The sequence below is a fragment of the Cucurbita moschata genome, unplaced genomic scaffold (assembly GCF_002738365.1).
Source record: "Cucurbita moschata cultivar Rifu unplaced genomic scaffold, Cmos_1.0 Cmo_Scf00023, whole genome shotgun sequence".
In the NCBI taxonomy this organism is placed as follows: Eukaryota; Viridiplantae; Streptophyta; class Magnoliopsida; order Cucurbitales; family Cucurbitaceae; genus Cucurbita; species Cucurbita moschata.
This window is the reverse complement of record NW_019268539.1, coordinates 3,688,810-3,715,100: the sequence shown is the minus strand read 5'-3', so window position 1 is coordinate 3,715,100 and position 26,291 is coordinate 3,688,810. Positions and strand designations below refer to the sequence as shown.

The 26,291-nt window shown below is 38.3% G+C and overlaps 5 protein-coding genes and 1 pseudogene across 5 annotated transcripts; 2 read left to right on the top strand and 4 right to left on the bottom strand.

Moving 5' to 3' along the window:
- LOC111460076 (cyclin-U4-1-like) lies at positions 1-1,697 on the top strand. Its single transcript, XM_023103162.1, has 2 exons — positions 1-438; positions 1,224-1,697. The coding sequence occupies exons 1-2, from the start codon at positions 92-94 to the stop codon at positions 1,507-1,509; spliced, it is 633 nt and encodes a 210-aa protein (XP_022958930.1). The 5' UTR covers positions 1-91; the 3' UTR covers positions 1,510-1,697.
- Positions 1,698-3,923: 2,226 nt separating this feature from the next.
- LOC111460077 (AT-hook motif nuclear-localized protein 23-like) lies at positions 3,924-5,121 on the top strand. Its single transcript, XM_023103163.1, has 2 exons — positions 3,924-4,537; positions 4,680-5,121. Exons 1-2 carry the CDS (start codon positions 4,028-4,030, stop codon positions 4,944-4,946), a joined length of 777 nt encoding a protein of 258 aa, XP_022958931.1. The 5' UTR covers positions 3,924-4,027; the 3' UTR covers positions 4,947-5,121.
- Positions 5,122-9,355: 4,234 nt separating this feature from the next.
- On the bottom strand, positions 9,356-11,085 carry LOC111460075 (E3 ubiquitin-protein ligase PUB23-like). Its single transcript, XM_023103161.1, has 3 exons — positions 10,467-11,085; positions 10,079-10,365; positions 9,356-10,007 (listed from the first exon to the last, which is right to left on the bottom strand). The coding sequence occupies exons 1-3, from the start codon at positions 11,028-11,030 to the stop codon at positions 9,503-9,505; spliced, it is 1,356 nt and encodes a 451-aa protein (XP_022958929.1). The 5' UTR covers positions 11,031-11,085; the 3' UTR covers positions 9,356-9,502.
- A 3,206-nt stretch (positions 11,086-14,291) lies between these two features.
- LOC111460025 (endoglucanase 14-like) lies at positions 14,292-16,700 on the bottom strand. Its single transcript, XM_023103101.1, has 5 exons — positions 16,077-16,700; positions 15,918-16,004; positions 15,683-15,835; positions 14,924-15,205; positions 14,292-14,688 (listed from the first exon to the last, which is right to left on the bottom strand). The coding sequence occupies exons 1-5, from the start codon at positions 16,698-16,700 to the stop codon at positions 14,371-14,373; spliced, it is 1,464 nt and encodes a 487-aa protein (XP_022958869.1). The 3' UTR covers positions 14,292-14,370.
- Positions 16,701-17,807: 1,107 nt separating this feature from the next.
- LOC111460024 (endoglucanase 13-like) lies at positions 17,808-21,566 on the bottom strand. Its single transcript, XM_023103100.1, has 6 exons — positions 21,345-21,566; positions 19,786-20,199; positions 19,619-19,705; positions 19,381-19,533; positions 18,210-18,491; positions 17,808-18,125 (listed from the first exon to the last, which is right to left on the bottom strand). The coding sequence occupies exons 1-6, from the start codon at positions 21,564-21,566 to the stop codon at positions 17,808-17,810; spliced, it is 1,476 nt and encodes a 491-aa protein (XP_022958868.1).
- Positions 21,567-22,992: 1,426 nt separating this feature from the next.
- On the bottom strand, positions 22,993-24,133 carry LOC111460022 (annotated as a pseudogene).
- Between the last annotated feature and the right edge of the window lie 2,158 nt (positions 24,134-26,291).

The window sequence follows — 26,291 nt, the reverse complement described above, 5'->3', positions numbered from 1 at the left end:
CATAGACACAGCAAGACATTTAGCAGAACAAAAAACTTTACACACATTACAGCGAACCCACCAAAGAAAAACTGAGAGGATTCCTTCTTCAATGGTGGAAGAAGAAAGCTCCTCCATGATGCCAAAGCTCATCACTTTCCTCTCTTCTGTGCTTCAAAGAGTGGCCGAGTCGAACGACGATCTCGTGGACGATGACTCGGCCATCGAAACGCAGAAGAACTCGGCGTTCCATGGCTTGACTCGCCCATCTATCTCTCTTCATACCTACCTTGAAAGGATCTTCAAGTATGCCAATTGTAGCAACTCTTGCTTCATTGTTGCTTATGTTTATCTTGACCGCTTTGCTCAAAGGCAGCCATTGTTGCCTATCAACTCCTTTAATGTTCATCGTTTGCTCATTACAAGTGTTCTTGTTGCTGCCAAGTTCATGGATGATCTGTAAGTTTAATTTTCTTCTCTCTTTTCCCCCCTTTTTTGTAATATACAGTAATAATTGAGTTTTAGGACCTCCATTCGTTGTGTTACGAGTATCTATATGCATCTCGACTAATTTCATAAGATTCGTGCATGAACCTATAATATTTAAGAACCTCTGAAACTCTGAAACTCCGTGATAATTGAATCTAAATCTTTAGAGGGTATACCAAAATGTGAGATTCTACATTGGTTGGAGAGAGGAATGAAGCATTCCTTATAAGGGTGTGGAAACCTCTTCCTAGTAGACGCATTGAAAATCATGAAGCTAACGACAATACATAATGGGTAAAAGCGAATAATATCTGCCAGCCACTAGGCAGTGTGCCAACAAGAACGTTGGGTCCCCAAGAAGGGGGTAGATTGTGAGATTCCACATTGATTAGAGAGGGGAACGAAACATTCCTTATAAGGGTGTGGAAACCTCTCCCTAGTAAATGCGTTTGAAAATCATGAGGTTGATGGTGACACGTAACGAGCCAAAGCGGACAATATATGCTAGTAGTAGGCAAGGGCTGTTACAAATGGTATCAGAGCCAGTCACAGGCGGTGTGCCAACGAGGACGTTGGTTCCCCAAGAGGGGGTGGTTCGTGAGATTCCATATTACTTGGAGAGAGGAACGAATCATTTCTTATAAGGGCGTGGAAGCCTCTCTCTAGTAAACGCATTTTAAAGGCGTGAGACTGATTACGATACGTAACGGACCAAAACGGACATTATAATTTGAAAAGTTGGTTTTCGTTTTCAGGTGTTACAACAATGGTTTCTATGCAAGAGTTGGAGGGATCAGCACAAGAGAAATAAACTTTCTTGAAGTGGATTTCCTCTTTGGATTAGGGTTTCACTTGAATGTGACACCCAACACATTCCACACCTATTGCTCTTGTTTACACAAAGAGATGCTTCAACTAAAACCTCCTCTTAGTAACTCTCTATTAACTTCTTCAGAAACATCACTAAATAAAGCTTCCCATTTGAGCTTTGAAGAAGATGAAGCTTCCCATCATCAAAACCAACACCAAGTAGCTGCTTAAACAAATAAACCCACTAATTATTTTCAAGTTTTAGCTTAAAAATATCCCATCAAATTCATTTGGGTCTTCCCCAAATTACATTTCCTCAAACTTTTAGTATCGTTTCCTTAGTGGGTATTGTAAAACTCGATGATCGAGATTATAATGTACAGATATTGAAATCCAGGAAGAAGTTCGATTCGCTTTTCGTCGTCGTTCATGTCTTTTTCATTTAGCTGTACTTAGGATTGATAATTTAGCTTAACTAATCATTTCAATGGTCCTTGTGAGATCCAACATCGGAGAGAGAAACAAAACAACCCTTCTAAGAGCGTGGAAACTTCTCCCTAACAGATACGTTTTAAAACTGGAAGGCTAACAACAATACATAACGGGCTAAAGTAGACAATATATGTTAACAAAGAACTTGAGCGATTAAGAGGAGTGGATAGTTCGATGGTCAAAGTTAGAAGCATAGATAGTTGATATATTACTTCTATATTTGTGATCACTTTTTGGTGTATAAATCACAATTTGTTCTATTTGACAGTCAAAGTGGACAGAGAAACATGTGCGAGAGAGGATTTTTAGGGTTAAATTACAAACTTTAATCCCGTTTATATCTATTTAATTATTAATTTAAATATTTTATATTTGAAAATTTTTAAAATTAAATAATTTATTAGGTATAAAATTAAATTTTATATTTAATGGAGTTTGAAATAATATCTATATATATATATATATATATAAATAAATAAAATAGAGAGAGAATCTTTAATGGATATACCATGAAAGGCATCCTTAAAGAAAACAACAAAACATGATTGATCCATTGAGTTTGGATCTTGTCTATTAGCCATTACTTCTATTATTATAACTCATTAATTATATTTTAAAAAAAAAACTTATATAACACTCAATAATAATGCATATAGTTTTTTTTTCATAGAATTTAAGCTTGATTAATTATTTAATAATTTTATCAAACCACACCATTTTTTTCTTACAAAACTAGTTATAATATCATAATGATGTGAATCAACTAGAGTATAATTCAACTGATTTAAAATATGTAATTCAATCAAGAGGTCAAATGCTCGAACAACTTCTTTAAAATGTACGAACAACTTCTTAGTTCTTCTTAATCATTGATCATTAATATACAACATTACTAATACGAGTATATCATTTTTAAAGTCGAATGATCGATATTTCATAGCTATATATATTTATATATATATATATATATTTGGGCTTGGCCCAAAGCTATATTCTCTTCAATTGGACCCTTTGTTTCAAAGTATTTAGATCTTTACAAATTAAGTCACTATCCATTAAGGTCGTTGAAGTTGAATAAATAAATAGTAATATGATATTTAATAATATTGTCTTCTATGAGTCACATTTTATTTATATTATAAAGTCTATCAAAAATAAATAAATAAATAATCAACCTGACCCATAAACAACCTATAATTGTTCGAACAATTTAGCCAAAAAAAAAAAACAATATATTTCAAGTGACAAATTATGCCTTTAATTTCTTTACAAACTTAATTAATGTAACATAAAATTGACACCTTTGTTAGAATATAGATTTCATAAGAAAAGTTGTGACCTAACCCACACAACATCATTAAAAAAAATAATAACAAATATACATAAGAGAACTCAATAATTATCTCTAATATTTGATTAAAATATATTTATTTAAAAAATTAATATTTAATCAAAACCCTAATCTCCCTATTTGGAATTCCCCCTTTGGTCCATTTGTTGTTTCTTCTTCATTAGATTCAAGAGTTGTTGGCTTAATCATTGAATAAAACCAAACAACTCGCTATTAAAAAATAAAAAAAACCCTAATTTAATAGGAGATATTATCCACTTTAGCTCGTTACGTATCACCGTTAGCTTCACGGTTTTGAAACGCATCTGTTAGGGAGAGGTTTCCACACCCTTATAAAAACGCTTCGTTTCCCTGATTTTTACGTGACAAAAGTAGTTTGAACAGTTTAAAAAAAGTTAAAATTACTCTGAAACATGTCACCAAATAATTTACACCCGTCATGATGTTGTTGGTTTAGAATAACCATTCCACTTATAAAGCATTGCAAAGTGTTGTGGTATGGGTGTAATTATATTGAGATAAACATTCAACTTTATAATAAGCCCACTTGTGACATCAAACATTATAATATATCCAAAACCCACAATTATATTATATAGTAATTTTAGGTATTTAAACTTTGTATTATAATAATAATCACTTTTATTTATGCCTTTTATCATAATGCCCTCCCTCTCTCTCTCTCTCTCTTCTCTTTGTTCTAGGGTTTCAACATGGGACTCATCTGCTCTTCTGTTCTCTCACACAAATCCATATAATTTTATATTAATTAATCTCTTTCAAAAAAATTAAAATAAAATAAAAAATTATATTGCTGTCCCTTTTATTATTTTACATTATTTTTTCACCCCTGGTTTTTTCCTGTTCATCTTTGAGTGTTTAAGTTTCTCTCATTTTCTTCTGTTTATGGCTACTTTAAACTTAGGCTCAGCTTCTCACTTTGTTGACCAGCTTCAACAACGCCCTGATCTCCACTTAGATTCGCCGCCCAGCTCCGATCATGTCACCAATCTCAACCACTTCAACGGCAGCGGCGGCTCCGGTGGTAGCGGAGATGCTATGGTTCGTCGACCTAGGGGTCGCCCAGCCGGGTCCAAGAACAAGCCAAAGCCACCCGTGATCATCACGCGCGAGAGCGCTAATACCCTCCGAGCTCATATCTTGGAAATCGGTAGCGGATATGATGTGTTCGAGGCTGTGGCTGGCTATGCGCGACGGCGACAACGGGGGATCTGTGTGTTGAGTGGAAGTGGGATAGTGAATAATGTTAGCTTACGACAACCGGCTGCGGCTGGATCCGTGTTGACGTTACAAGGGAGGTTTGAGATTTTGTCCCTATCGGGATCATTCTTACCACCACCTGCTCCACCAGGTGCTACTAGTCTCACGATTTTCTTGGCCGGAGGTCAAGGACAAGTAAGTTAAATTATCACTCAACTCAAAAGTTTAACCTAATTTTTTTTTATCTTTGGATACACGAATTATAATTATAGGAAGGGTGGGTGGGATTCAAAATTTTCATCCATAAATCTAATCTTTTATACTTATTCTTAACAAGGTGGTCGGAGGGAATGTCGTGGGAGCTTTGATTGCGTCGGGGCCTGTTATCGTTATAGCATCGTCGTTCAGTAACGTTGCATACGAGAGGCTACCGTTGGATGAAGAAGAATTGTCGATGCCTGCAGCTGGTGGTGACGGAGATGGAGGCGAGGGCGGGGGCGGGGGCGGTGATGGCCACGACAACCCTTTTCCCGACGGATCTTCGGGTTTGCCCTTTCTAAATCTGCCTATGAATATGCCAAATCAGAATCAATTTTTTGGTTGAAGGATGAACTGCAAATTCATGTGTTCCATTGTGTCTTATTGTTCAATCCCAATAATTTTCAGCCCTAAATCCCTCTCTTTCTTCTTCTTTAGCCTTCATCTTTGCCTGTTTGTGCTATAAACTTCATCAAATTGTCTGATTTAATGTTTAATTATAATTACCGAATGACCTGTACCGACATTTTCTACCTCGTTTTTTTTTGTTCCGATTGTTGAAAGTTTATAGTGACGTTGGTTTTTCTTAGCGACGTTTCTTCTGTCACTGAAAGCTTATAGTGATACTTATCCGTCTTTAGAAATGTTTTTTTGTCATCGTAAAATCTGATATTTGTTGTTTTGTTCTACATCTGAGTAAATGAGGAGTATATGAATGAATCGATATCACATTGGAATGAGAGCAATCTTGAGGATAGAATGACTAAGAAATGCTCGAAGGAAAGTTACTACCTATGAGCAATTCTATGTCTTTGGTAACTCAATTATAGGAACTTCATGAGTTAAGCGTTTTTACTTAGAGCAATTCTATGTCTATGTTAAGCGTTTTTCTGGGGTTGCATATGAGTGAGAATAAAGCATGATGAAAGAACTCGTGTTAGTATTTGAGGATAGTTTTTCACTTTGAAGAAGCAAAGAGTATGTAATGTGACCATGTCGTAGGGGAATATCGGGGCCATCAAGTACAGAACCCGAATTCTGAATCTTGATTTGAATCCTAGGTATGAGTCGTTATACTAAATTACTCATTCGATTTTACTTTAGAAATGTTGGAAGAAAAAAAGAATATGCAGTAATTTCAACCTAGTTAATAAAATTTAGTATAATGATAGAGGAACGAGTTTAGTAAAATAGGGGGATGGTGGCGGACGAAAATTGGGTGGACACGAGGATGGGAACAAATAATATAATTCTCATCTTCGGCCTCGTTTAACTAACGGAGAGAAATTTCTCCTCACTTCATTCCTCGACAAGTTGAGTCCTCACAAGGCTCTGACTTTACGAGTTAAACGAACATCTCTATTTTTAGTTGTTTAGATATACTTTAATTAGTTGAGTGATGCTTTAATTTACGGTAACAGGTATGTGCTTTACGAGAATTATATAAAATTAGAGTTTAGGGTTTTAACAATGAGAAAGATACAATTAGAATTGAACTGACCTAGAGTTTGTGATCTAATTCAATAGTGATATGGTCTCATGGTGAGTCTGTTCGGTGTCCAATCAAACACCAAATTTGACGAGTATTCATATTTCATATGGACGAACTTAAATATCTAGAGTCGGGCATGCCCAAATTTCTTCCGAAATCCAACTTTCGAGATTAAGGCTTAGGGTCGTAACCATCTCTTTAAGCCTATCTTTGTCCCTCTCGTCTACTTGCTGCCTCCATCTTTCTTATGTCTCATCTTAATTTCAACGCACGTCTCTTTAGTATGTTAGATGATGCATTGTCTTCTACGGTCGTATTAAGACACTTGTCTATCTTAACTCTCACGTAGCTGAATGAGCACCACATAAGAGTCATCGTTTTGTCTATCATTATACGAGAGTCACAACCTACTCTTTTCTTAGTATGACGGTGACATTATACTATAAATTCGACTTAAATATTTTGATAAATTAATTACTATGCTTCACACGTGCTTACCGTAAGCGGCCCTTGGCTTTAGCTTCGTTCAATGCTATGAACACTATTTTTTTTTTCTTTTTTTTCTTTTTTTCTTTTTGTGGGATTATGAATTCCACTATGGTGGGTGGTTATTTATTTAATGGCATTCACATTATAAAATATATAATATCATTTTTATATTAATCATCAACCTTTATTAAACTCATAAATTTTTAGACCCGCTGTATATAACCGTCAGCCTTACGATTCTAAAACGTGTCGGTTAGAATTTCACAATCCACTCCCCTTGAAGTTAGCATCCCTCGTTGGCACACCCCCCAATGTTTAGCTCTGATACCATTTATAACAGCCCAAACCCACCGCTGATAGATATCGTCGTCAACCTCAATGTTTTAAAACACATTTGATAGGGAAAGGTTTCCACGCTTACAAGAATCATTTGTTTCCCTCTCCAACCATTTCGAGTTCAAAAACTTTCTAGACACAAATTTAAAATTTAACGGGGAGGAGAATAAGAATAAATTTTTATTTGAAATTTATTTTTGTAAAGGAATATTATTAAATTGTAAAAAAATAACCTTTTTCCTTTTCTTTTTTTTTTTTCTTTTTCTATTATTCATGGTTACTTCTTTATTAATCTTATGCTTGTTCTTTTCTTATTGGCTAAGCAAACAATAGAGTAAATCAATCAAATTTTAATTTTAATCAATGATAAAATGTGACTAATTGCTCCATTGGTTTCTAATTTCTCGACATTAAAGATGAAAAATAAATTAAGAATAAATATTTATATGATTTTCTATATGTAATCTTTATGTTTTCCAATTTGAGGCTAAATATATTCATCACAAACCCGCCTTAGTAAGATCGTGTTTAATAAATTGTACCTTTCTTGGTTGTGCTAGACATTCTCGACCAAAAAAGACAAAAAATAATGACATGGATAAATGAGCGTGAAGGCCAAGATCCAACCTTGACGTCCCAATAAGTCTCTGTTCATCTTCGTTCAAGGGAGGGATGCCCTCAAACAGATGCAACTAAACAAGTAAATGGCAACGAACAATTTTTGTGGATCGGGAAGACCAATTCTCATTTAAGGAAGTGGACCGTTCACGACATCAGGTTGGGGAGGACAACGACTACTAAAAAAGGTGAAATTTACATGTTTTTAGAGTCCGTACTTGATCCATCCGACCTCTAAAAGTTGCAATTTAGCAAAAAAAAAAAAAAAAAAAACCATTTCATACCTTTTTCTCATGTGCTACCAAGGATCGATCAATGTGTTGGAAAATATGATTTATTAATAATATAGATCGGGCAGTTGAGTGGATATATCCTCATAGTGGACAGGTCAGCTGTATTATTTTTAATTCATTATTAATATTCCAATTTTATTGATTAATCTACATTAAAAAAATTAATGAGAATTGTGGATTTTAGTGTAACGTTGCTATCGACATTATTATTATTAATATTCTTACTAGTTTACATTAAAAAACACAACTCCAACCAGCTAATATTGTATTAGTTATCAGTGGAATTGTCACTCTCCGTGGAAGATAGCTTCCAGTGAAATTGTCACTCTCAATGGACGAGATTTAAAGGACCATTTTGAAAACGTTAAAAACGAATCATTCTCTGTATGTTAGCATCGTGCTTTAAATATGATTGTTCATTAACATAAAGCAAATCCCGAGAAATAGAGTCGTCCCATTTAGCATCTTTCGAATGGGTTTTCATTAATACAAGGGTATGCATTGATGAGATTAATCTTTCCTAGACATTGCAGGAAAGAAAATGTAACATCCCAAACTCACCACTAGTAGATATTGTCCGTTTTGGCTCGTTACGTATCGACGTCAGCCTCACGATTTTAAAACGTGTATGCTAGGGAGAGGTTTCGGTTTCCCTTTCTAATTTAAGTGTCATACCTAATAATAAAGTGTTGTAATATGAACGATAGGTACTCGACTCAAGTAACGTGAGGCACGTGGATTCCCATGTGAATTAATAAGATTAGCCTTGTAAACCTAAATGGTCCCTTGAGTATCCAACATTAAAGTAGGGCTGCAAGAGAGAGGAGGGAAAACAAAAGCTTCCATGTGGGAGGAGACAAAGAACTCAAACTGTGTGCCCATGAAGATCTCAAGAAGGATAAAGAAAATAAATAATAAATAAATAAAACATTCATCTTTTCAAGAACTATGGGAAGACTTTTGATTGGCCAAGAACCCTAGAGTATATATATATATATATATATATATCTATATATATATATTTTTTTAAATAACAATATTTTATCTATATTTATTTCCTCGTAATAGTCCAAGTCTACCGCTTGTAGATATTGTCTAGTTTGACTTGTTACGTATTGCTGTCAGCCTCTCGATTTTTAAGAAGAGGTTTCCACACCCTTATAAGGAATGTTTCGTTCCCCTCTCCAATTGATGTGAGATCTCACAATTCACCTCCTTGGGGGCCAACGTCCTCGTTAGCACACTGACCGATGCATGACTCTGATACCATTTGTAACAGCCTAACCCCCACCACTATTAGATATTCTCCACTTCAGCCCATTACGTATTGTCGTCAGCCTCAATGTGGGTTTCGGCTGTTACATAGAAAAAAATTAATTACAAGTTGTTTAAAGACCATATTCCACATCAAATTGAAAGTTTAAGATCTTAGCGAGACACTTTTGAAAGTTCAAAAATTTTAGAGACCCTATTAACAGAAATTTGAAAGTTTACGATCTTAACTTGACACTAATAGACATGACCGTAAAGGTAAAGGACTTGCTCGATATTTTTAAACTTTAGAGACCCTGTTAACCTAAAGTTCAAAAATCGAGTAGATACGATCTTGGAGGTTCGGGGACATATAGTTTAACCTAACGAAAATCCCGAAAACCCAATCGAACATAAATTCTATTAATTTATCAACTTAAAATAATCCCTAAATTCATAAGGAAAACAAGGAAATCTCCTCCAAAAACTCCCATGAAGCTTCATGATCTTCATGGCCTTCTCCTTGGTTGAAGAAGATCTTCCATCGCCATTCAAGATCCCTACCAGCTTCTTCACTGTGCCACAACCGATCATCTCCTCTAAAACCCTCTCACTAGGATGATAATTGCATATCAACCATAAGATTTTCACCCCAATTTTTGTAGCTGTATTTGATGTACTCATTTTCTTCGTCACCGTCGCTATTCCCATGATATGCTCCGCCATGGCTAACCGTCCCTCCGCACAATCGCTTAGAAGTTTGAGTACGTGTAATATTTTCTCGCACTTCGATCGGTTCGAGTCAGGAAGAAGGTCGATCATGATGCAAACAGCACCAGCTTCGATCAATAGAAGACGACATTTCTTAGAGGATTCCATGATTTCTATCAAAAGTTCGAGGGCAGATGAGAATAACGTCCCGTATCGACTAGAAAAAAAATAAAAGATTTAGTGAGAAACGTCCAACTAAAATAATTTCGTGCTTGAACAATGTCATACCAATGTGTAGCTATGGACGAGTCTGTCATCTTAACAGTACTTGCTTTCTTGATTATCTCATCCGACGCGAGCTCCAATATTGACTTGAACAAGTCAATGGCATGATGTTTCGATAAAGAGTTATAATCATAACCCTTTTTGGATATTTGTTGGAGTAATTCCATGGCATAAAATCGTCCTTCTATGCTTCCTCTTTGTAAAACGATCGCCATTGACTTGATGGCTTCTGGTCTCGTTAGTAACTCAAATAGCTTCTCGATTTTAGAAAATGGAAATTGAGATAATACCTATTAAGAATATAAACAAAAGATTGAATATATCATAACATATTTCATCGACCGAAATTTTTATATTTATTAACCACGTACGATCGATAGATTAACAATACCCCTAAAGCCTCCTCGCAAGCTTCAAAATTAGCGAAATTGGAGCTTTCACAAATGGCGATTTGGGTGACTAATCCAACAAGAACTTCAAACCCATTTGCTTGAACAAAGATGGGTTTCGCTCCGACTGCCACTACATCGTCGATGGCCATGAGTAGCCGTAGTTTCTTCAAAGAACTCGCTTTGAACGGCGACAACTCGATGTTTTTCAAGAGAGCCACAACATCATCGTACTCCATCGATGGCGGTCGGGGCGACGAGGAGGAGGCGGAGGAGCAAGATTCATTCATTTTCCAAGAGAGTATGAGCCTTTTGAGTGTATAATTTGGAGTGATATCAAAGTTGACAATGATTTGCATGGTTGCAGGACAAGTTTTCTTGTTGTAAGTGAAGAACCACTTCTCAATATTGGCTCTTTCAAAGGAAACACCGGTGGAAATCGTGACAGGATCATGCATAACCTCCATGGAAATAGGGCACCGGAAGTATGGAGGAATATCTTCCACGACCGGCGGTGGCGGCAGTGGCTGCGGCGGAGGAAGACGGTTTTGGCGGATATCCTCCATTTAAAACGGTGGAGATGGAAAGAGAGGTCGTTGGGTAGATTGATAGCAACATTAAGCTCGTGGGTCTTGCAAGAGAGAGTTGAATGTTTAAAGGGCGAAAAAAGTCAAAGTCAAAGAAGACAACTTTTCTTCCTTTTGGGAAAAAAAAAAAATTTAAAGCTGTTTGAATTTTAAAATATGGAAAATAATAATAATAAAAAAATAAAATTTCTTGATAATATATTTTTTTTTCTTGAATGATCAAGTAAAAACAAGAAGAAACGAGATTGTACTTCTACCTAATCCAAAATAAATAAATAAAAACATTAAATTATTGATTTGGTTCTCGAGCTTTTCTCTCCAACCAAACTACCTCGAAAAACATCCTTAATAACCATTTGACATTTGGTTAGACAAATGAGGTGGGGACGAGAGAAACCCTAGAGATGTCCATTTAACCGGTAGGTCGGGACTCACAAGTACTTGCCTCGAACAAGATGAGAATTTTCAATTTAAATGGAGAATGAGAAAGGGAGTGGACAACGTTTTTTTTTTTTTCGTTAGACAAATAGGGCATCCTACACTGTCCCGTAGACATTCCTAATCAAATCGAGCCAATCGAGCCATAATGTATTTATTAGATTAGATGGGAAGGATAAAAAGACAGAGCTCCATGACGATATTAAAGATTTGAATAGAGAAAAATAATAATAAATAGAAGATTGGTTGGGTCAGCGAGAAATTGGTGACAATTGATTGCCCACTATGTCTAAAAGACAGTTGACTTTTTCTTATAAAATTGATCCACTTGACCAATCGAAATTCAAACCAAATTTACATATTAATCTCTCTCTCTCATTTAGGTGGTTGATTAGACATAATCCCTCCATTAATAACTTTTTAATTATGAGAATCCCAAAAGTAAGTGAGGATGATCCAATTGTTTTTTACTGTGGTAAATCGTTAACGAACTCAAAATTATTTTTTTTTATCTACACAAGAAGTCATACTTTTATTTGAGAAGCCTTTTTTTTAATCTTAAAGTAGGAGAATCGAGCTCCATCTTTGTAACAATAGCCCGAGCTAATTCATATTCTACAACACTGTGAGATCCCATATTGATTGGAGAGGAGAACGAATCATTTTTTTGTAAGAGTATGGAAACCTCTCTCTAACATACATGTTTTAAAATCATGAGCTAACAGTGATATATAACAAATCAAAGGTGGACAAAATCTGCTAGTAGTGGGTTTGGGCTATTACAAATAGTATCAGAGCTAGACACTCGACAGTGTGCAAGGAAGAACGCTGGGCTCCCAAAGGGATGAATTGTGAGATCTCACATTGATTGAAGAGAGAAACGAAACATTTCTTATAAGAGTGTGGAAACTTCTTTATATAACTGACCAAAGCCACCAGTATCCACTAACTTTTTTTTTTTTTTTTTTTTTTTTGAGTTATTAGCCCAACATATGAATAGAAAATCAGCTAGTGGAGTAAGTTGATTGGCTTAAATTAATTATGTGGAAGATGGGGAAGAATAAAAAAAAATAATAATAATAAGAAATTGTCGGATAGAAAATGCATTAAATCAGTAATTTGGCTAACTAGACAAAGAGCGGTGACATGGTTGTTTATTTAAATTTTATTTAATTAGAAATTTCAATTTTAAATCATTTGGTCAAATAGGGGTGCACATTCAACCCGACAGCTCGAACCAACCCAACCCAAACTAGAAGGGTTGGGTTGGACTGGGTTGGATTAGCATTTTAGGTATGGTTGGTTCATTTTTCTGAACCCAAACTGAATCGATTGGATTTCGGGTTTGTGGGACAAAACTTTCGAGTTGACCGGGTCAAATTTCTTTCTCAACTTCAACTTTCATTGGATGTCACTTCAATAAATAAATAAATAAAAAATCATACATATTTATACCTCACGAACATGGACATATATAAAATTTAAACAAATAAAAGGGGCTAATTGCAAAATTTAAAAAATCGTCTAGACTAATTTATGATACCTAAGTAAATGAGGGATACATGAATAAATCGAGACCACATTAGAACAAGAGAAATCCTGAAGATAAGATAACTAAGAAGTATTCACTCTTAAGAAATGAGAAATAAGTAACAATATCGCAAGAAAATAGCAGGACCATTAGATGCTGAATCCAAATTTCAAATCCCGAACATGAATTGTTACATAATCATATAAAAAATTCAAGGGTATAATTGTAACAAACTACACCGTTGAGGGGTAGTTGTGCAATTATTTTTATTTGTTATAATATTGTTAAATGGAGGCTATGACAAATATATAATTAGAGCTATCATGTAATCCCTTTACTTTTCAATTATTAATTTTATTTGATATTTTTTTCTTAACCATTTGAATTCATTTATATAATATTTAAAAGTTTAGTCTAATATTGCGGTGACATGATGACTACGACTTATACTATAATAAGAGCGACCGATTGATATTTATTTATTATTTTATTTATAAATTTTGAATTACTTTTAATTTGGGTTTAAAATGATTAAATCTAAATAAGTTTGTAACTTTTTTTCATATTTAATATTGGAAGGTTTTCAAATAAAGGTGTAATAAAAAGTGAATTTACTTTTATATGAATAAGTATATTCTCAAAGAAAGAAAAATGAAAATAGATTTAGTTATAATTTTAATAAAAAATTAAAGCTACCGACAAATTAATAATTAATTATTTATTAAATTAAAAAGTATTTTTTATTACCAAAAGTCAACCAATCAAACATTATTTTAATTAATTTAATTCTGTGAAATTGAATGATGTTACTCCTAACAGTCAAGTCAACTGAATGGATTAAAATTAAGTCAAGCTGCACAAACCACCCACGTCTCTGTCTCTAGAACATGTTTTGTTTTCACTCGTGCATTTAAGGAAAATTTTTAAGAGGTTGTCCAACATAAGATTACTCCGAGCTATAAAGTTTCTATGATTGAGACTGATATTAAGTTTCAATTCTTTTAAATCTTTCTCGGTGTTCCTATTTTTAATATCACTTTTATTCGAGTGTGATTCTGGTTCACTCATGTACTCTTCATTTCCTTGGATGTCACAATTTTTATATATATGTTGATGAAACTTCTTACTTTACGAGAAATTTGAAGTGATGATCTCTAGATCGAAAATACATATATTAGGTCAATTGAGTTACGGAATGAAAGTGCATTTCATTATTATATTATTTGAGGGTATTTTTGTCAAATACAATATTTGAAAAAGGACATTTTTAGCCCCCATAAAACCCTCATTTCCCCCTAAAACTCGATGAAAATCATCTTATTAGGAAATACAACCTAGTGCAGGGTTGAGTCAAGCCAACCGTGCCAAGACGCCAACAAATGGCGCCGCGTTTGCAGTTCCTGTTTCGGCCATATTGTAATTGGTCCTCGTATCACTATACTGATCATTAATGTTGGGTCCTCCGACCACCGCTCCGGTTAAAACATTCGGGTTCGGAGCGTTCTTGTGGAACCATAAGTCAAATCCAGCTTTACATTCGACTGGGGTTGGGTTAGTCTTGATCGAAACAATGGAAGCTCCTCTATGATGAACTTGGGTTGGGTATTTTGAACCTAATCCGACCATGTAGCTCATTCCGCTTGGGTTTGAACCTAGAATATAATCCATCTGAAAAACCAACCCAACATTAAAAACTCGCTTTGGGAATCTAACCTGCATCGTTTTAAACATCTCTAATTCAAAACCGAACATGAAACTTTGGTTTCACTCGGCTCCTTTATGGAAGATGGATAAATTCTTGCATGTAAGAAAATGTCTATCCATACATCACATCTATGTCAGCCTTTCGATCTGAATGCATTCAAAAGGACCATAACATGAATTTGGATATGAACTGTGGTACCTGAGATTTAGCAAAGGAGATGAGATCAGATGGCTGGACGAGACCGCCGACGCATTGCATCGGGGCGTGTTTGGCAGCCAAGTAGTCGGAGTAGACGGTGGCAAGGAAGGTAGCGGTGGTGACGTATTGAAGGTTGTTCCAATCCGCGAAGTAGAGGAGTCCACCAGTGGTTTTCCTAAAATTGTTGTTGCCTTTTTGGAGGCAAGAGCAAAGGAATTGCTCACCTTGGCTCTTGAAATCTGACCACACACCTGATGCCTGAACCTTCCCATCCAAAACGAGCTGCCCACCAAATCAAAAACTAACGTATGAGCTTCAAGTAATTCTAACCGTTTTCAAAACAGCTCAAGCCTACAACCAGTAGATATGATCTGCTTTGGCCTATTATATATAGACGTTAACCTCATAGTTTTTAAAACACGTCTATTAGAGAGAGATTTTTACACCCTTATAAGGGTTGCTCCCGTCCCTCTCCAAATAAAGTGGGATCTCACTATCCAGCCTCTTTGGAGGCCAGCGTCCTCGCTGGCACACCGCTCGATGTCTGGATCTGACACCATTTGTAACAGTTCAAATCCACCGCTAGCAAATATTATTCGCTTTGGCCTGTTACATATCACCGTAAGTCTCACAATTTTAAAACACGTATGCAAGTAAAAAAATTTCACACCATTATAAAGAATATTTTGTTCCACTCCCGAACCAATGTGAGATCTCACAAAGATCTTAAGCTATAGTTTAGGGTAAATTATAACATACCTTAGCTGCAAGGATTTGAACACCAGCAAACTTGTCGTCCCAAGAGAACATAGTTCTTGTCCCACCGACATTACCCGACCCACCCAAATAATCAAGGTACGCTCGATCCCCAGTTGCACGATAAAGCCAGACAGCAGCCCACAACAATTCATCCTTAATTTCATCAAACATTCCATTCAATACTCATCACTCCAATCATTCAACTAAAATAGAGACAACAAAAACCAAGACATACCTGAAATCCGGAGCTGGAATAGAACTGTCCCACTCCAGGAACACTATTTTGATAAAGCCCTTGATGATTCCTCGCAAATTCAAAGAGCTACAAACAAAATAAATAAGATCAAAAAATTGTTGTAAATTTCTCGAAAATAATTAGAAGATTATCAAAGACCTGTTTTGCATGGCCAAGAAGCTTGGAGGAATATCGACCATCAGAAGCTTTGAAAGCAATGGAGGCGGCGGCGAGAGCAGCGGCTGACTCAGCAGCGACGTCGGAGCCGGGATGCTGAGCGTCGATCTTGTAGGCAGGGCGCGGCGTGGTCATTTCCTCAGGTCTCATCCAACAGCCATGATCGGAGTCGCCATCGCCAACTTGAACGTATAGCACATTGGGTTCTGGATGAGCCTTTAGTAAGTAATCCGTTCCCCATTTAATAGCGGTAAGAGCGTTTTGTAGCTCATGTTTGGCGCCAAGTTGGGGGCCGTATTCCACCACGCTCCATGCTAACATTGTCAAAGTGAATGCCATTGGAAACCCAAATTTCACGTGGTCGCCGGCATCGTAATACCCTCCGACAAGATCTATGCCTGAAGCCTTACCATCTTGCAGGCCGGAATCTCCACGCCATTTAATTCTTTGATCATGGGGCAATTTGCCTGATCTTTGAGCTTCATAAAACAACAAAGAACTTGTTAAAGCTGCTTTATAATCAGCTCCAAGGCAGCCATGGATATGAGCAAGAACAACTCCAAGCCCAACCAACACACCAACAATGCTACTCGAAGAGGAAGCCATATTGGTAATCTTTAGGAATGTTGGTGAAGAACAAGAACGTAGGGTTGGTTTATATAGAGAGAGATATAATTTGCATTGGCATTATAAAGAAAATAATCCAAATTGATTCCACGAAGATTTTTGGCTAAATTTCTATTATTATGTCTTGATTTTTGAAAAAATTAATGATCATTGTAGATACTGTCTTTTATCGAGATCATAATTTTTGTTTTTTACTTATTTTATTTATTTATGTTCTGTTTTTTACCCATATCTTCCTTCACTTGCCTAATTAATCAACTTTATCATAATAGCTCCCAAAATCTCGACACAATGCAAGATAAGTTTCCATTTTTATCTCTCTCTCTCTCTTCTCTATCACCCACAAAGGAAAGGTAGAAAATTTAGGGTTTAGGGATTATGGTAAAGTCACAAAGTCTGGCTCATGTTCTAAGGGTTGGGTTAATTCGTTTATTAAAGCGATATGTGCGCTGAGTTTAGAATGTCGTGAGACAGGTCGGTCTGTATCTGATGTGGGCGTTAGAGCATTGAGAGGATCTTTCCCTATTACGAGAGGACTGGGAAGGATGCACCTTTGGTGTACCAGTTATTGTGCTAACGGTAAATGCTGGGTAGCCAAGTGCGGAGTGGATCCGATCAGAGGGTGAAATTCCATTGTTCAAGTCTCGAGATCAACCATTAAGAGATGTCAAAAAAATGATAGTCTTGTTGAATCAGCTACAAAAGTTATTCTCATTCATGCAAATCAAAGGATAAGCCCTTACCGGTTAAAGTTTATTACTCACTTTAAGAAATTTTTTAGAGTTCATCAATGTATGGGATGAGGAATTTAAATCGATGATCTTTTATTAAGAGTACGTGTATAAGATCAGTGGAGTCATATTCATGTTAGCTACTACATTCATTTCTATCGCAATGATCATTTTGTCGAATCAATGAGGGCATATATGTCAAATGAAAGGGCATTTCATTTATATTCTAGGGCAATTTTGACCGATCTAATCTTTGAAAAGACCATTTTAACCCCATTAAACCTTTATTTTCCCAACTAAAATATAAAGAAAATCATCTTATTAGGAATCACAACCCAACCTAATGGTGTTACATTCAAGCCAACTTTGCCAAGACGCCAACTAATGGCGCCGTATTTGCAATGGCTGGTTCAGCCATATTATAATTGCTTCTCTGATCTGAATACCCATCGTTAGCATCGGGTCCTCCGACCACAGCTCCGGTTAAAACATTTGGGTTTGGTGCGTTCTTGTAGAACCATAAGTTGAACCCATCTTGACAACTGACTGGGTTAGGGTTAGTATTGATCGAAACAATGGAAGCTCCTCTATGATGCACTTGGGTCGGGTATTTTGAACCGAATCCAACCATGTAGCTCATTCGGTTCCGGTTTGAACCCAGAATATAATCCACCTGAAAAGCCAATCCAATATTAAAACTCGCTTTCAATTTATTTTAATCATACCACAACATGAATTTTGATATGAACTATGGTACCTGAGATTTAGCGAAGGCAATGAGATCAGAGGGTTGAACAACGCCGCCGACGCACTGGATCGAGGCGTGTTTGGCAGCCAAGTAGTCGGAGTAGACGGTGGCGAGGAAGGTGGCGGTGGTGACGTATTGAAGGTTGTTCCAATCCCCAAAGTGGAGGAGTCCACCAGGGGATTTCTTAACATTGTTGTTGCCTTTTTGGAGGCAAGAGCAAAGGAATTGCTCACCTTGGCTCTTGAAATCTGACCACAACCCTGATGCCTGAACCTTCCCATCCAAAACAAGCTGCCCACCAAATCAAAAATGAATGTATGAGCTTTTGAGTAATTCCAACCTTAATTCAATGTACTCGATTTTCAGATTTTAACGGTCCAAGTCTACCATTAGTAGATATTGTCTGCTTTATCTCATTACGTATTGTCGTCAGCCTCTGCTAGAGAGAGATTTCCACACCCTTATAAGGAATATTTCGTTCCCTCTACAATCGACATGGGACCTCACAATCCACCCTTCTTGAGGGCCAGTGTCCTGGTAGACTGCTTGGTGTCTAAATCTGATACCATTTGTAACAGTCAAAGTCTATCGCTAACAGATATTGTCCGTTTTTATCTGTTATGTACGGTCGTTAGTATCATAGTTTTAAAAGCTTGTCTGCTATAGAGAGGTTTTCACACCCTTACAAGGATGAAGCCCCTCTCCAACTGACGTGAGATCTCACAATCCACCCTCTTTAGGGGCCAGTGTCCTCGTTGACACACCGCTTAGTGTCGGGATATGATACTCTTTGTGCCCAAGCCCACCACTAGCAGATATTATCCGTTTTGACCTGGTACGTATCCCCTTCAGCCTCCGTTTTCAAAACGCGTCTTCTAGAGAGAAAATTTCATACCCTTATAAATAATATTTCATTCCCTCTCCCCACTCTCTTTGGAGGCCTAGCATCCTTACTGGCACAATGCCCCGTGTCTGAATCTAATATCATTTGTAACAGCTTAAACCCACCATTGGCAGATATTGTTCGTTTTGACTCGTTATGTATCACCGTAAGCCTCACGATTTTAAAACAAGGAAGAGGTTTTTATACACTTACCAGAAATGTTTCGTTCTACTCTCCAAATGATGGGTAAATCTCACACAGATCTTAAGCTATAGTTTAGGGTAAATTATAACATACCTTAGCTGCAAGGATTTGAACGCCAGCAAACTTGTCGTCCCAAGAGAACATAGTTCTTGTCCCACCGGTATTACCAGACCCACCCAAATAATTAAGGTAGGTTTGATCCCCAGTTGCATGATAAAGCCAAGCAGAAGCCCACAACAGTTCGTCCTTAATTGTATCAAACATTTTCGATTAAATTAAGGAACAAAATCCAACAAACCCCATACTCGACCGAACCAAAAACAAAACGTACCTGAAATCCAGAGCTTGAATAGAACTTGCCTGCTACAGGAACACTATTTTGGTATAACCCTTGATTATTCCTTGCGAAATCAAAGAGCTATGAACAAAATAAAAACAACAAAATTTAGAAAACAAGACATTCCAATCGACATTCTTGAAGTTAAGAGTATCAGAAACCTGTTTTGCATGGCGAAGAAGCGTGTTGGAATAAGCAGGATTCGAAGACTTGAAAGCAACGGAGGCGGCGGCGAGAGCGGCGGCAGACTCTCCGGCGAGGTCAGAGCCGGGATGTTGGCTGTCGATCCGGAAGGAGGTGCGGGGCGTGGTCATGTCTTCGGGTCTCATCCAACAGCTATGATCTGAGTCGCCATCGCCGACCTCACAATACATCACATTGGGTTCTGTATGAGCCTTTAGTAAGTAATCCGTTCCCCATTTAATGGCGGTAAGAGCGTTTTGTAGTTCATGCTTGGCGCCAAGTTGGGCCTTGTATTCCACAACGCTCCATGATAGCATTGTCAATGTGAATGCCATTGGGAACCCGAACTTCACGTTGTCTCCCGCATCGTAATACCCTCCCACCAAATCTATCTGTTCACTTCAGATTTTGTCAGTTTACGATGATATAATCGAAATATGAATGGAAATCACGACATGCAAACGAAAAAATTTAAATCTTACTCTGAACAACCTAACAAACCAAACTTATTCAACTTAAAGTCTACTTCTGTCATCTACTTTAATCTTTTAAGAATGACAGTCAGTCTCACAATTTTAACTCACTCTCATGAGTTAGAGAGAGGTTTCACACCGTTATGACGAATGCTTCATTCATCACTTCCATTGACGTGGGATCCCACAATCCACTTCCGTTGGAGGTCCAGCGTCCTCGCATGGCACATAATTGGCTCTGATACTATTTGTATCAATCTAAGCTCACGATTTTAAATCATGTCTGTTAGGGAGAGGTTTTCATACCGTTATAAGGAATGCTTCATTCCCCTCCCCGACCGATGTGGGATCTCACAAGCCACCCCCTTGGGGTTCAGCATCCTTGCTGGCACACCGCTCGATGACTGACTCTGATATCATTTATAACAGTCTAAGCCCACCGCTAGTAGATATTGTTTGTTTTGGCCCATTACGTACCGACGTTGGTCTCACGGTTTTAAATCTCATCTGTTAGGGAGAGGTTTCCACACACTTATAAAGAATGTTTCATTCCCCTCCCCCACCGATGTCGGATCTCACAAGCCACCCCCTTGGGGTCCAGCATCCTCGCTAGCATACTGCTTAGTGACTGACTTTGATACTATTTGTAACAGTCCAAGCCCACCGCTAGCAGATATTATCTGCTTTGGCCTATTACGTATGGTCGTCAGCCTCACAGTTTTAAATCTCGTCTGTTAGGAAGAGGTTTCCAAACCCTTGTAAGGAATGTTTCGTTCCCTTCTCCAACTGATGCGGGATCTCATAATCCACCCTCTTGAGTGCAACACCCTCACACACCGACCGCGGTGACTAGCTCTGATACCATTTATAATGGTTCAAGCCCACCGCTAGTAGATATTGTCTGCTTTGGCCCATTATGTATCGTCGTCAGCCTCACAATTTTAAATCGCGTCTGTTAGAGAAAGGTTTCCACACCCTTATAAAGAATGCTCCGTTCCTCTCCCCAACCGACATGGAATGTCACACTTAAAACCTAGCTTTTTTACGCAAGTATTAAAACTTACGCCTGCATCTTTGCCATCATGGAGGCCAGAATCTCCACGCCATTGAACTCTTTGATTTCGGGGCAATTTTCCTGATCTTTGAGCCTCATAATACAGCAAAGACTTTGTTAAAGCTCCTTTATAGTCAACTCCAAGGCAGCCATGGATATGAGCAAGAACAACTCCAAGCCCAACCAGCATACCAACAATGCTACTCGAAGAGGAAGAAGAAGAAGAAGCCATATTAGCAATCTTTACAAATGTTGGTGAAGAAGAAGAACATAGGGTTGGTTTATATAGAGAAAGATTATGATGATATAATTACCATTGCCATATCAAACAAAAGGAAACCCTTTGGTTCCACAGTTTCTTTTGGTAAATTATTATTATTTTCACTCATTTCTTCATTTATGTTCTTCATCCTCTTCTCCTAAATTGACTAATTTATCATAATAACTCTTAAATTCAACGCACAGTGAAAGGTAAGTTGCCATTTTTAAGCATTTTTTACTGACTTCTCTCCCATTCTGCAGGAAAATACAAGATGAAGTTGCCTTTTTCATCTTTGTTCTATCATCACTCATCCAACCAACCAACCAACCCCGAATTCTTCCCGAATGCTTAACCATGAGTTCTTATAATTGAGCCCGTATGCATTGTTGATATAGGTAGTGACTTTCAATTCTTTTAAGTCTTTATTTAGTTATCTTATCATCGGGAAACCTCTCCTTTGATAGGGTTTTCGTTCATTCATGTATCACTTGTTTTTACTCCGATGTCACATGAACCAACCTAAATTTATTGTTAATTTTTTAAAATATATATTTTATTTAAGATATAATCGTTGGATGAAAGTCCCACCTCGGCTAATTTAGGGAATGATCATGGGTTTATAATCAAGTAATACTATTTCTTTTGGTAGGAGATTTTTTAGGGAAGCCCAAAGCAAAGACATGAGAGTTTATGCTCAAATTGGACAACATCATACCACATATGGAGAGTCATGTTCATCTAACATAGTATTAGAGCGAGCTATGCTCTAAATTAGTCATGTGCAAAAGAGAAAAAAAAAAAAAAGTCGAGGCTCCTCGAAGGCATGTTGACTCTGGCAATTCGGAAGACAGTGTCGACGAAAAATTGGCCGAAGGTTTCTCGAATAAAAAATTTAGCGGAAGTAAAAGGAGAGAGAGAGTGAGAGATTCACTGAGATTGCTGAAGACTCGATGTTCTATTTTACTTCAGTTGAACGGTTTAAATAACAAATCTAATTACAAAACTATAAAAACCAATTATACAAAAATAGAAGAAGTGGACGAAGACTTCGCCCAAATTGCCAAAACAATGGCCCCTAGAATCAGGCTCCTCCATTCGCGTGAATTCAGATATTTTTACAAACCTAACTAAATACATGGCTTTTATTTAACAATCTCCTCCTAAAAGCTCTACCTTATTATTTGAACTCCGATCTTTGAGCGTAGTTCTTCAAATTTCACCCGCGCCAGGGACTTGGTGAAAATGTCTCCAAGTTGTTCCTATGTTCGGATGAAATCAATCTTGATGAAGGATCTTTCATTTCCAGCCGATTTTGATTATAAACTCACCATCATTCACTAAATTAGCCGAAGTGGGATTTTCATCATCCAACAAGAACAGACTCTTGATTCAATACCAATACCAAGTTTGAACAAATGGGCATTAGGATTATGGATTCATCATAATCATCAAACAAGAAATTAAGAAACAAATTACAAGAGATCATGAACATATGATGAAAGAAATCTTAAAGCCTAATTAAACTTTGAAATGACGTTTTTCAAGCTGGGGTCAAGCTCCCAGTCGGAGAAGTCCAAACAATGTCCTTCAATGCCAGCCGGAGCTCCTCCCTGCAGAATTGATTGTATTCTAAAGTGTCTCCATTGTCCTTCTTCACCTCCACCACCACAAACGACGGCGTCATCGCAAAGATATCCGCCGCAATCGCTAGTTTCCCCTTTCTCCCCTTCTCTTGCCCCTGCAATCGAACCCACGACTCGCTCTTCCTCACATCGAACTTCACTGCCTTCGCCACTTCCTCAAGCTTCGATATCACACTGCTCGCCGGAGATGAAGTCAAGAATCTAATCTCCTCTTTCTCCTCCCTCTTCTTCTCTTCGAACAACGGCGACAAATCAAACCCTTCCGATAGAGATATTATGTGGAATGCGTTCAACGTTTCCGCCGGTTGATTCGATTTCGCCAAATTCTCCTCCATTTCTTCATGCTCCTTCGTAATCACACTCTTCGGTACCGATTTCTTGAACCATAACGACGATGTGATCTTCGCGATACCGACTCTGGTCACTGGATTCAGATCTAGAAGCTTCGTGACAAGGCGGCGAGCTTCGGGAGAGAACCACGGTGGACACCTGAAATCGCCTCTGTAAATCTTCCGGTACATCGCCACCATATTGTCGTCCTGGAATGGAAGGTATCCGGCAAGAAGAACGTACAGGAATACTCCACAGGACCAGAGATCGGCCTTAGCCCCGTCGTATCCCTGCTTTCCCATAACCTCCGGCGCAACGTACCGGAGTTCCGCATGTCGTGTGCAACAGTCCGTCTTGCTTCAAATGCTCCGAGAAGGCGGTGAGGCCAAAATCGGTGACCTTAAGGTTTCCGTCCTGATCGAGTAGCAGATTTTCCGGTTTCATATCGCGGTGGTAAACACCACGGCTATGGCAGAAATCGATTGCAAAGATCAATTGCTGAAAGTAAACCCTAGCCACATCCTCTCGCAACCGACCTTTCACGACCTTTCTCGATCTGCACATTCTCGAATGTAGTGGAATCTGATTTCTATGTGCTTGCTCCGGTCGTGCAAAACTGGATTTTTGATCAGGGAGATCGTAGCTTTGTTGTCTACGTATAGCATTGGTGGATCGCTTTCTCTCCCGATGAGTTCTTCCATTAGTCGTGCAAGCCAGATCCCTTGTGTTGCTACCATCGAAGTGGCGATGTATTCTACTTCGCAGGAAGACAAAGCAACTATCTTCTGTTTTGTTGATTGCCAGCAGATCGCGCCGCCTGAGAAAAAGTAGATCATTCCGCTGGTGCTCTTACGATCATCAACGTCACCGGCCATGTCACTATCATTGTAGCCGACCAGCTTGAGTTTCTCCTTTCCGCTCCCTGCGCAGTATCTTACGCCCCAGCCTCTGGTTCCGGCTACATAGCGCAGGATGCGCTTGACAGCCACTAGATGCTCCTCCCTAGGTGCTTCCATAAACCTGCTCACATATCCAACAGAATAAGCAAGATCAGGACGAGAGTTTACCAGATAGCGCAGACTCCCAACAATGCTGCGGTAATTGGTGGAGTCAACTTTCGTCGTAGTGCCGGCCTTCCTTAGTTGGAGTCAGGCCTCCATTGGCGTCCTGGTAGGATTACTGTCCACAAGCCCAGTTGTGTCCAGCAACTTCTTCGCGTATGCACTTTGGCAGATGGAGATGCCGGAAGAGTTCTGTTGCACTTCGATGCCGAGGTAGGAGCTGAGCACGCCGAGATCGCTCATCTCAAAGTTTTTCGACATCTCCTTCTTGAACCTTCCGAGGACTCCCACGTCGCCTCCAGTGATTATGAGGTCGTCGACGTACACTCCCACGATCAGTCGCTTCTTTCCATGGCCGTGCGTGTACATGCCATGCTCAGAGGCACAACGTTTGAATTTCAGTGACAGTAGGGTACTATCGAGCTTCGCGTTCCAGGCTCGTGGGGCTTGTCAAAGCCCGTAGAGTGCTTTGTGCAGGCGCAGTACCTTATTAGGGTTGTCGTTGTCCAGGAAGCCAGGTGGTTGTCGAACATAGAAGGTCTCCTTCAACTCTCCGTTAAGGAAAGCAGACTTTACGTCCATATGGTGAACCTCCCAAGAGTAATGTGCCGCAATTGCCAGCAAGAAACGAACGGATTCTAACCTTGCTACTGGCGCAAATACCTCTTCGAAGTCCACTCCTTGCTTCTGGACGTAGCCCTTCGCCACAAGATGGGCCTTGTGCTTCATTTTCGTTGCGCTTCAGTTTGAAGACCCATTTGAGCCCTATGGCTCGGTGTCCCGACGGCATATCCTCCAGACTCCACGTTTGGTTCTCGGTGATGGATGTCATTGTTGGGTTTTATGTCCTAAAACTCATAGTTTGTAAATAATGATATATTCTATTTTCAATAAAGTTATTATTGATGTTTATTCAGTAAAAAAAAATTGTTATTGAATAAAGTGAACTTTACGATCATTAATCTAAATCCAATAAACTAAGAACACTCTGGCTATAGTATGATTACTTGAACTATATGTAGAGACATAAGAGTGGATCAAGTTCAAGTATATAGTCAAAATGATCTATAGTATAAGGATAAGGCTGAGTACCTTATTCTGGGGACACTATGGATGCGGCCCACTTTTGTATATGATATAAACAATATGATCACTAAATTGTGCATGTGGAGACATGTGAGTGGGGGCGTCCTATGCAATGAGTATTGCATAAGATCGGACCATGAAGAAAACCACTCTCACTTTATAAAATCGTTTACTGTTGAGACTGATTTTCTTTTCATTCGATAACCTAGGTAACTCGGTTTTAATCCTGAGCTAACCATGAACTCCTGTTTATTCGGAATTATCCTTAGATTTGCATGGGTGAGAGTGGCTCTAGTTCGCCGACTCAACAGGCCTCCCATTTCAAGGGTAAGACTGGGTGAATGGCTGGGGATGTGGGGTGCAAGACGGAATTCACTCCTACCCACTTAGGGATAGAAGAAAGGTAGTTCCCTTAAGCACTGACTCCAGGTCTTGAACAAGGGGCCCCACCCTCTCATTGGCCTGAGAGGGATTTGGTTTACTGGTTGGACCACAAACCAATTGTTCATTAGAGGATCAGTGAGACATAAGGAACAAGAAGTAACTTCAGGGGTAAAACGGTAAATTGACCCAGC

What these genes read in the sequence shown, in the direction of transcription:
- LOC111460076 (XM_023103162.1), top strand. Translation starts at nt 92, where the DNA reads ATGGTGGAAGAAGAAAGCTCCTCCATGATGCCAAAGCTCATCACTTTC. An exon ending in GCCAAGTTCATGGATGATCT is followed by an intron (nt 439 to 1,223) that starts GTAAGTTTAATT and finishes TTTCGTTTTCAG; the next exon opens with GTGTTACAACAATGGTTTCT.
- LOC111460077 (XM_023103163.1), top strand. Translation starts at nt 4,028, where the DNA reads ATGGCTACTTTAAACTTAGGCTCAGCTTCTCACTTTGTTGACCAGCTT. An exon ending in TGGCCGGAGGTCAAGGACAA is followed by an intron (nt 4,538 to 4,679) that starts GTAAGTTAAATT and finishes ATTCTTAACAAG; the next exon opens with GTGGTCGGAGGGAATGTCGT.
- LOC111460075 (XM_023103161.1), bottom strand. Translation starts at nt 11,030, where the DNA reads ATGGAGGATATCCGCCAAAACCGTCTTCCTCCGCCGCAGCCACTGCCG. An exon ending in CTTGCGAGGAGGCTTTAGGG is followed by an intron (nt 10,366 to 10,466) that starts GTATTGTTAATC and finishes TATTCTTAATAG; the next exon opens with GTATTATCTCAATTTCCATT. An exon ending in TCGTCCATAGCTACACATTG is followed by an intron (nt 10,008 to 10,078) that starts GTATGACATTGT and finishes TTTTTTTTCTAG; the next exon opens with TCGATACGGGACGTTATTCT.
- LOC111460025 (XM_023103101.1), bottom strand. Translation starts at nt 16,700, where the DNA reads ATGGCTTCCTCTTCGAGTAGCATTGTTGGTGTGTTGGTTGGGCTTGGA. An exon ending in TTCTTGGCCATGCAAAACAG is followed by an intron (nt 16,005 to 16,076) that starts GTCTTTGATAAT and finishes TTTTGTTTGTAG; the next exon opens with CTCTTTGAATTTGCGAGGAA. An exon ending in ATTCCAGCTCCGGATTTCAG is followed by an intron (nt 15,836 to 15,917) that starts GTATGTCTTGGT and finishes GATGAAATTAAG; the next exon opens with GATGAATTGTTGTGGGCTGC.
- LOC111460024 (XM_023103100.1), bottom strand. Translation starts at nt 21,566, where the DNA reads ATGGCTTCTTCTTCTTCTTCCTCTTCGAGTAGCATTGTTGGTATGCTG. An exon ending in ATGATGGCAAAGATGCAGGC is followed by an intron (nt 20,200 to 21,344) that starts GTAAGTTTTAAT and finishes TGAAGTGAACAG; the next exon opens with ATAGATTTGGTGGGAGGGTA. An exon ending in TTCTTCGCCATGCAAAACAG is followed by an intron (nt 19,706 to 19,785) that starts GTTTCTGATACT and finishes TTTTGTTCATAG; the next exon opens with CTCTTTGATTTCGCAAGGAA.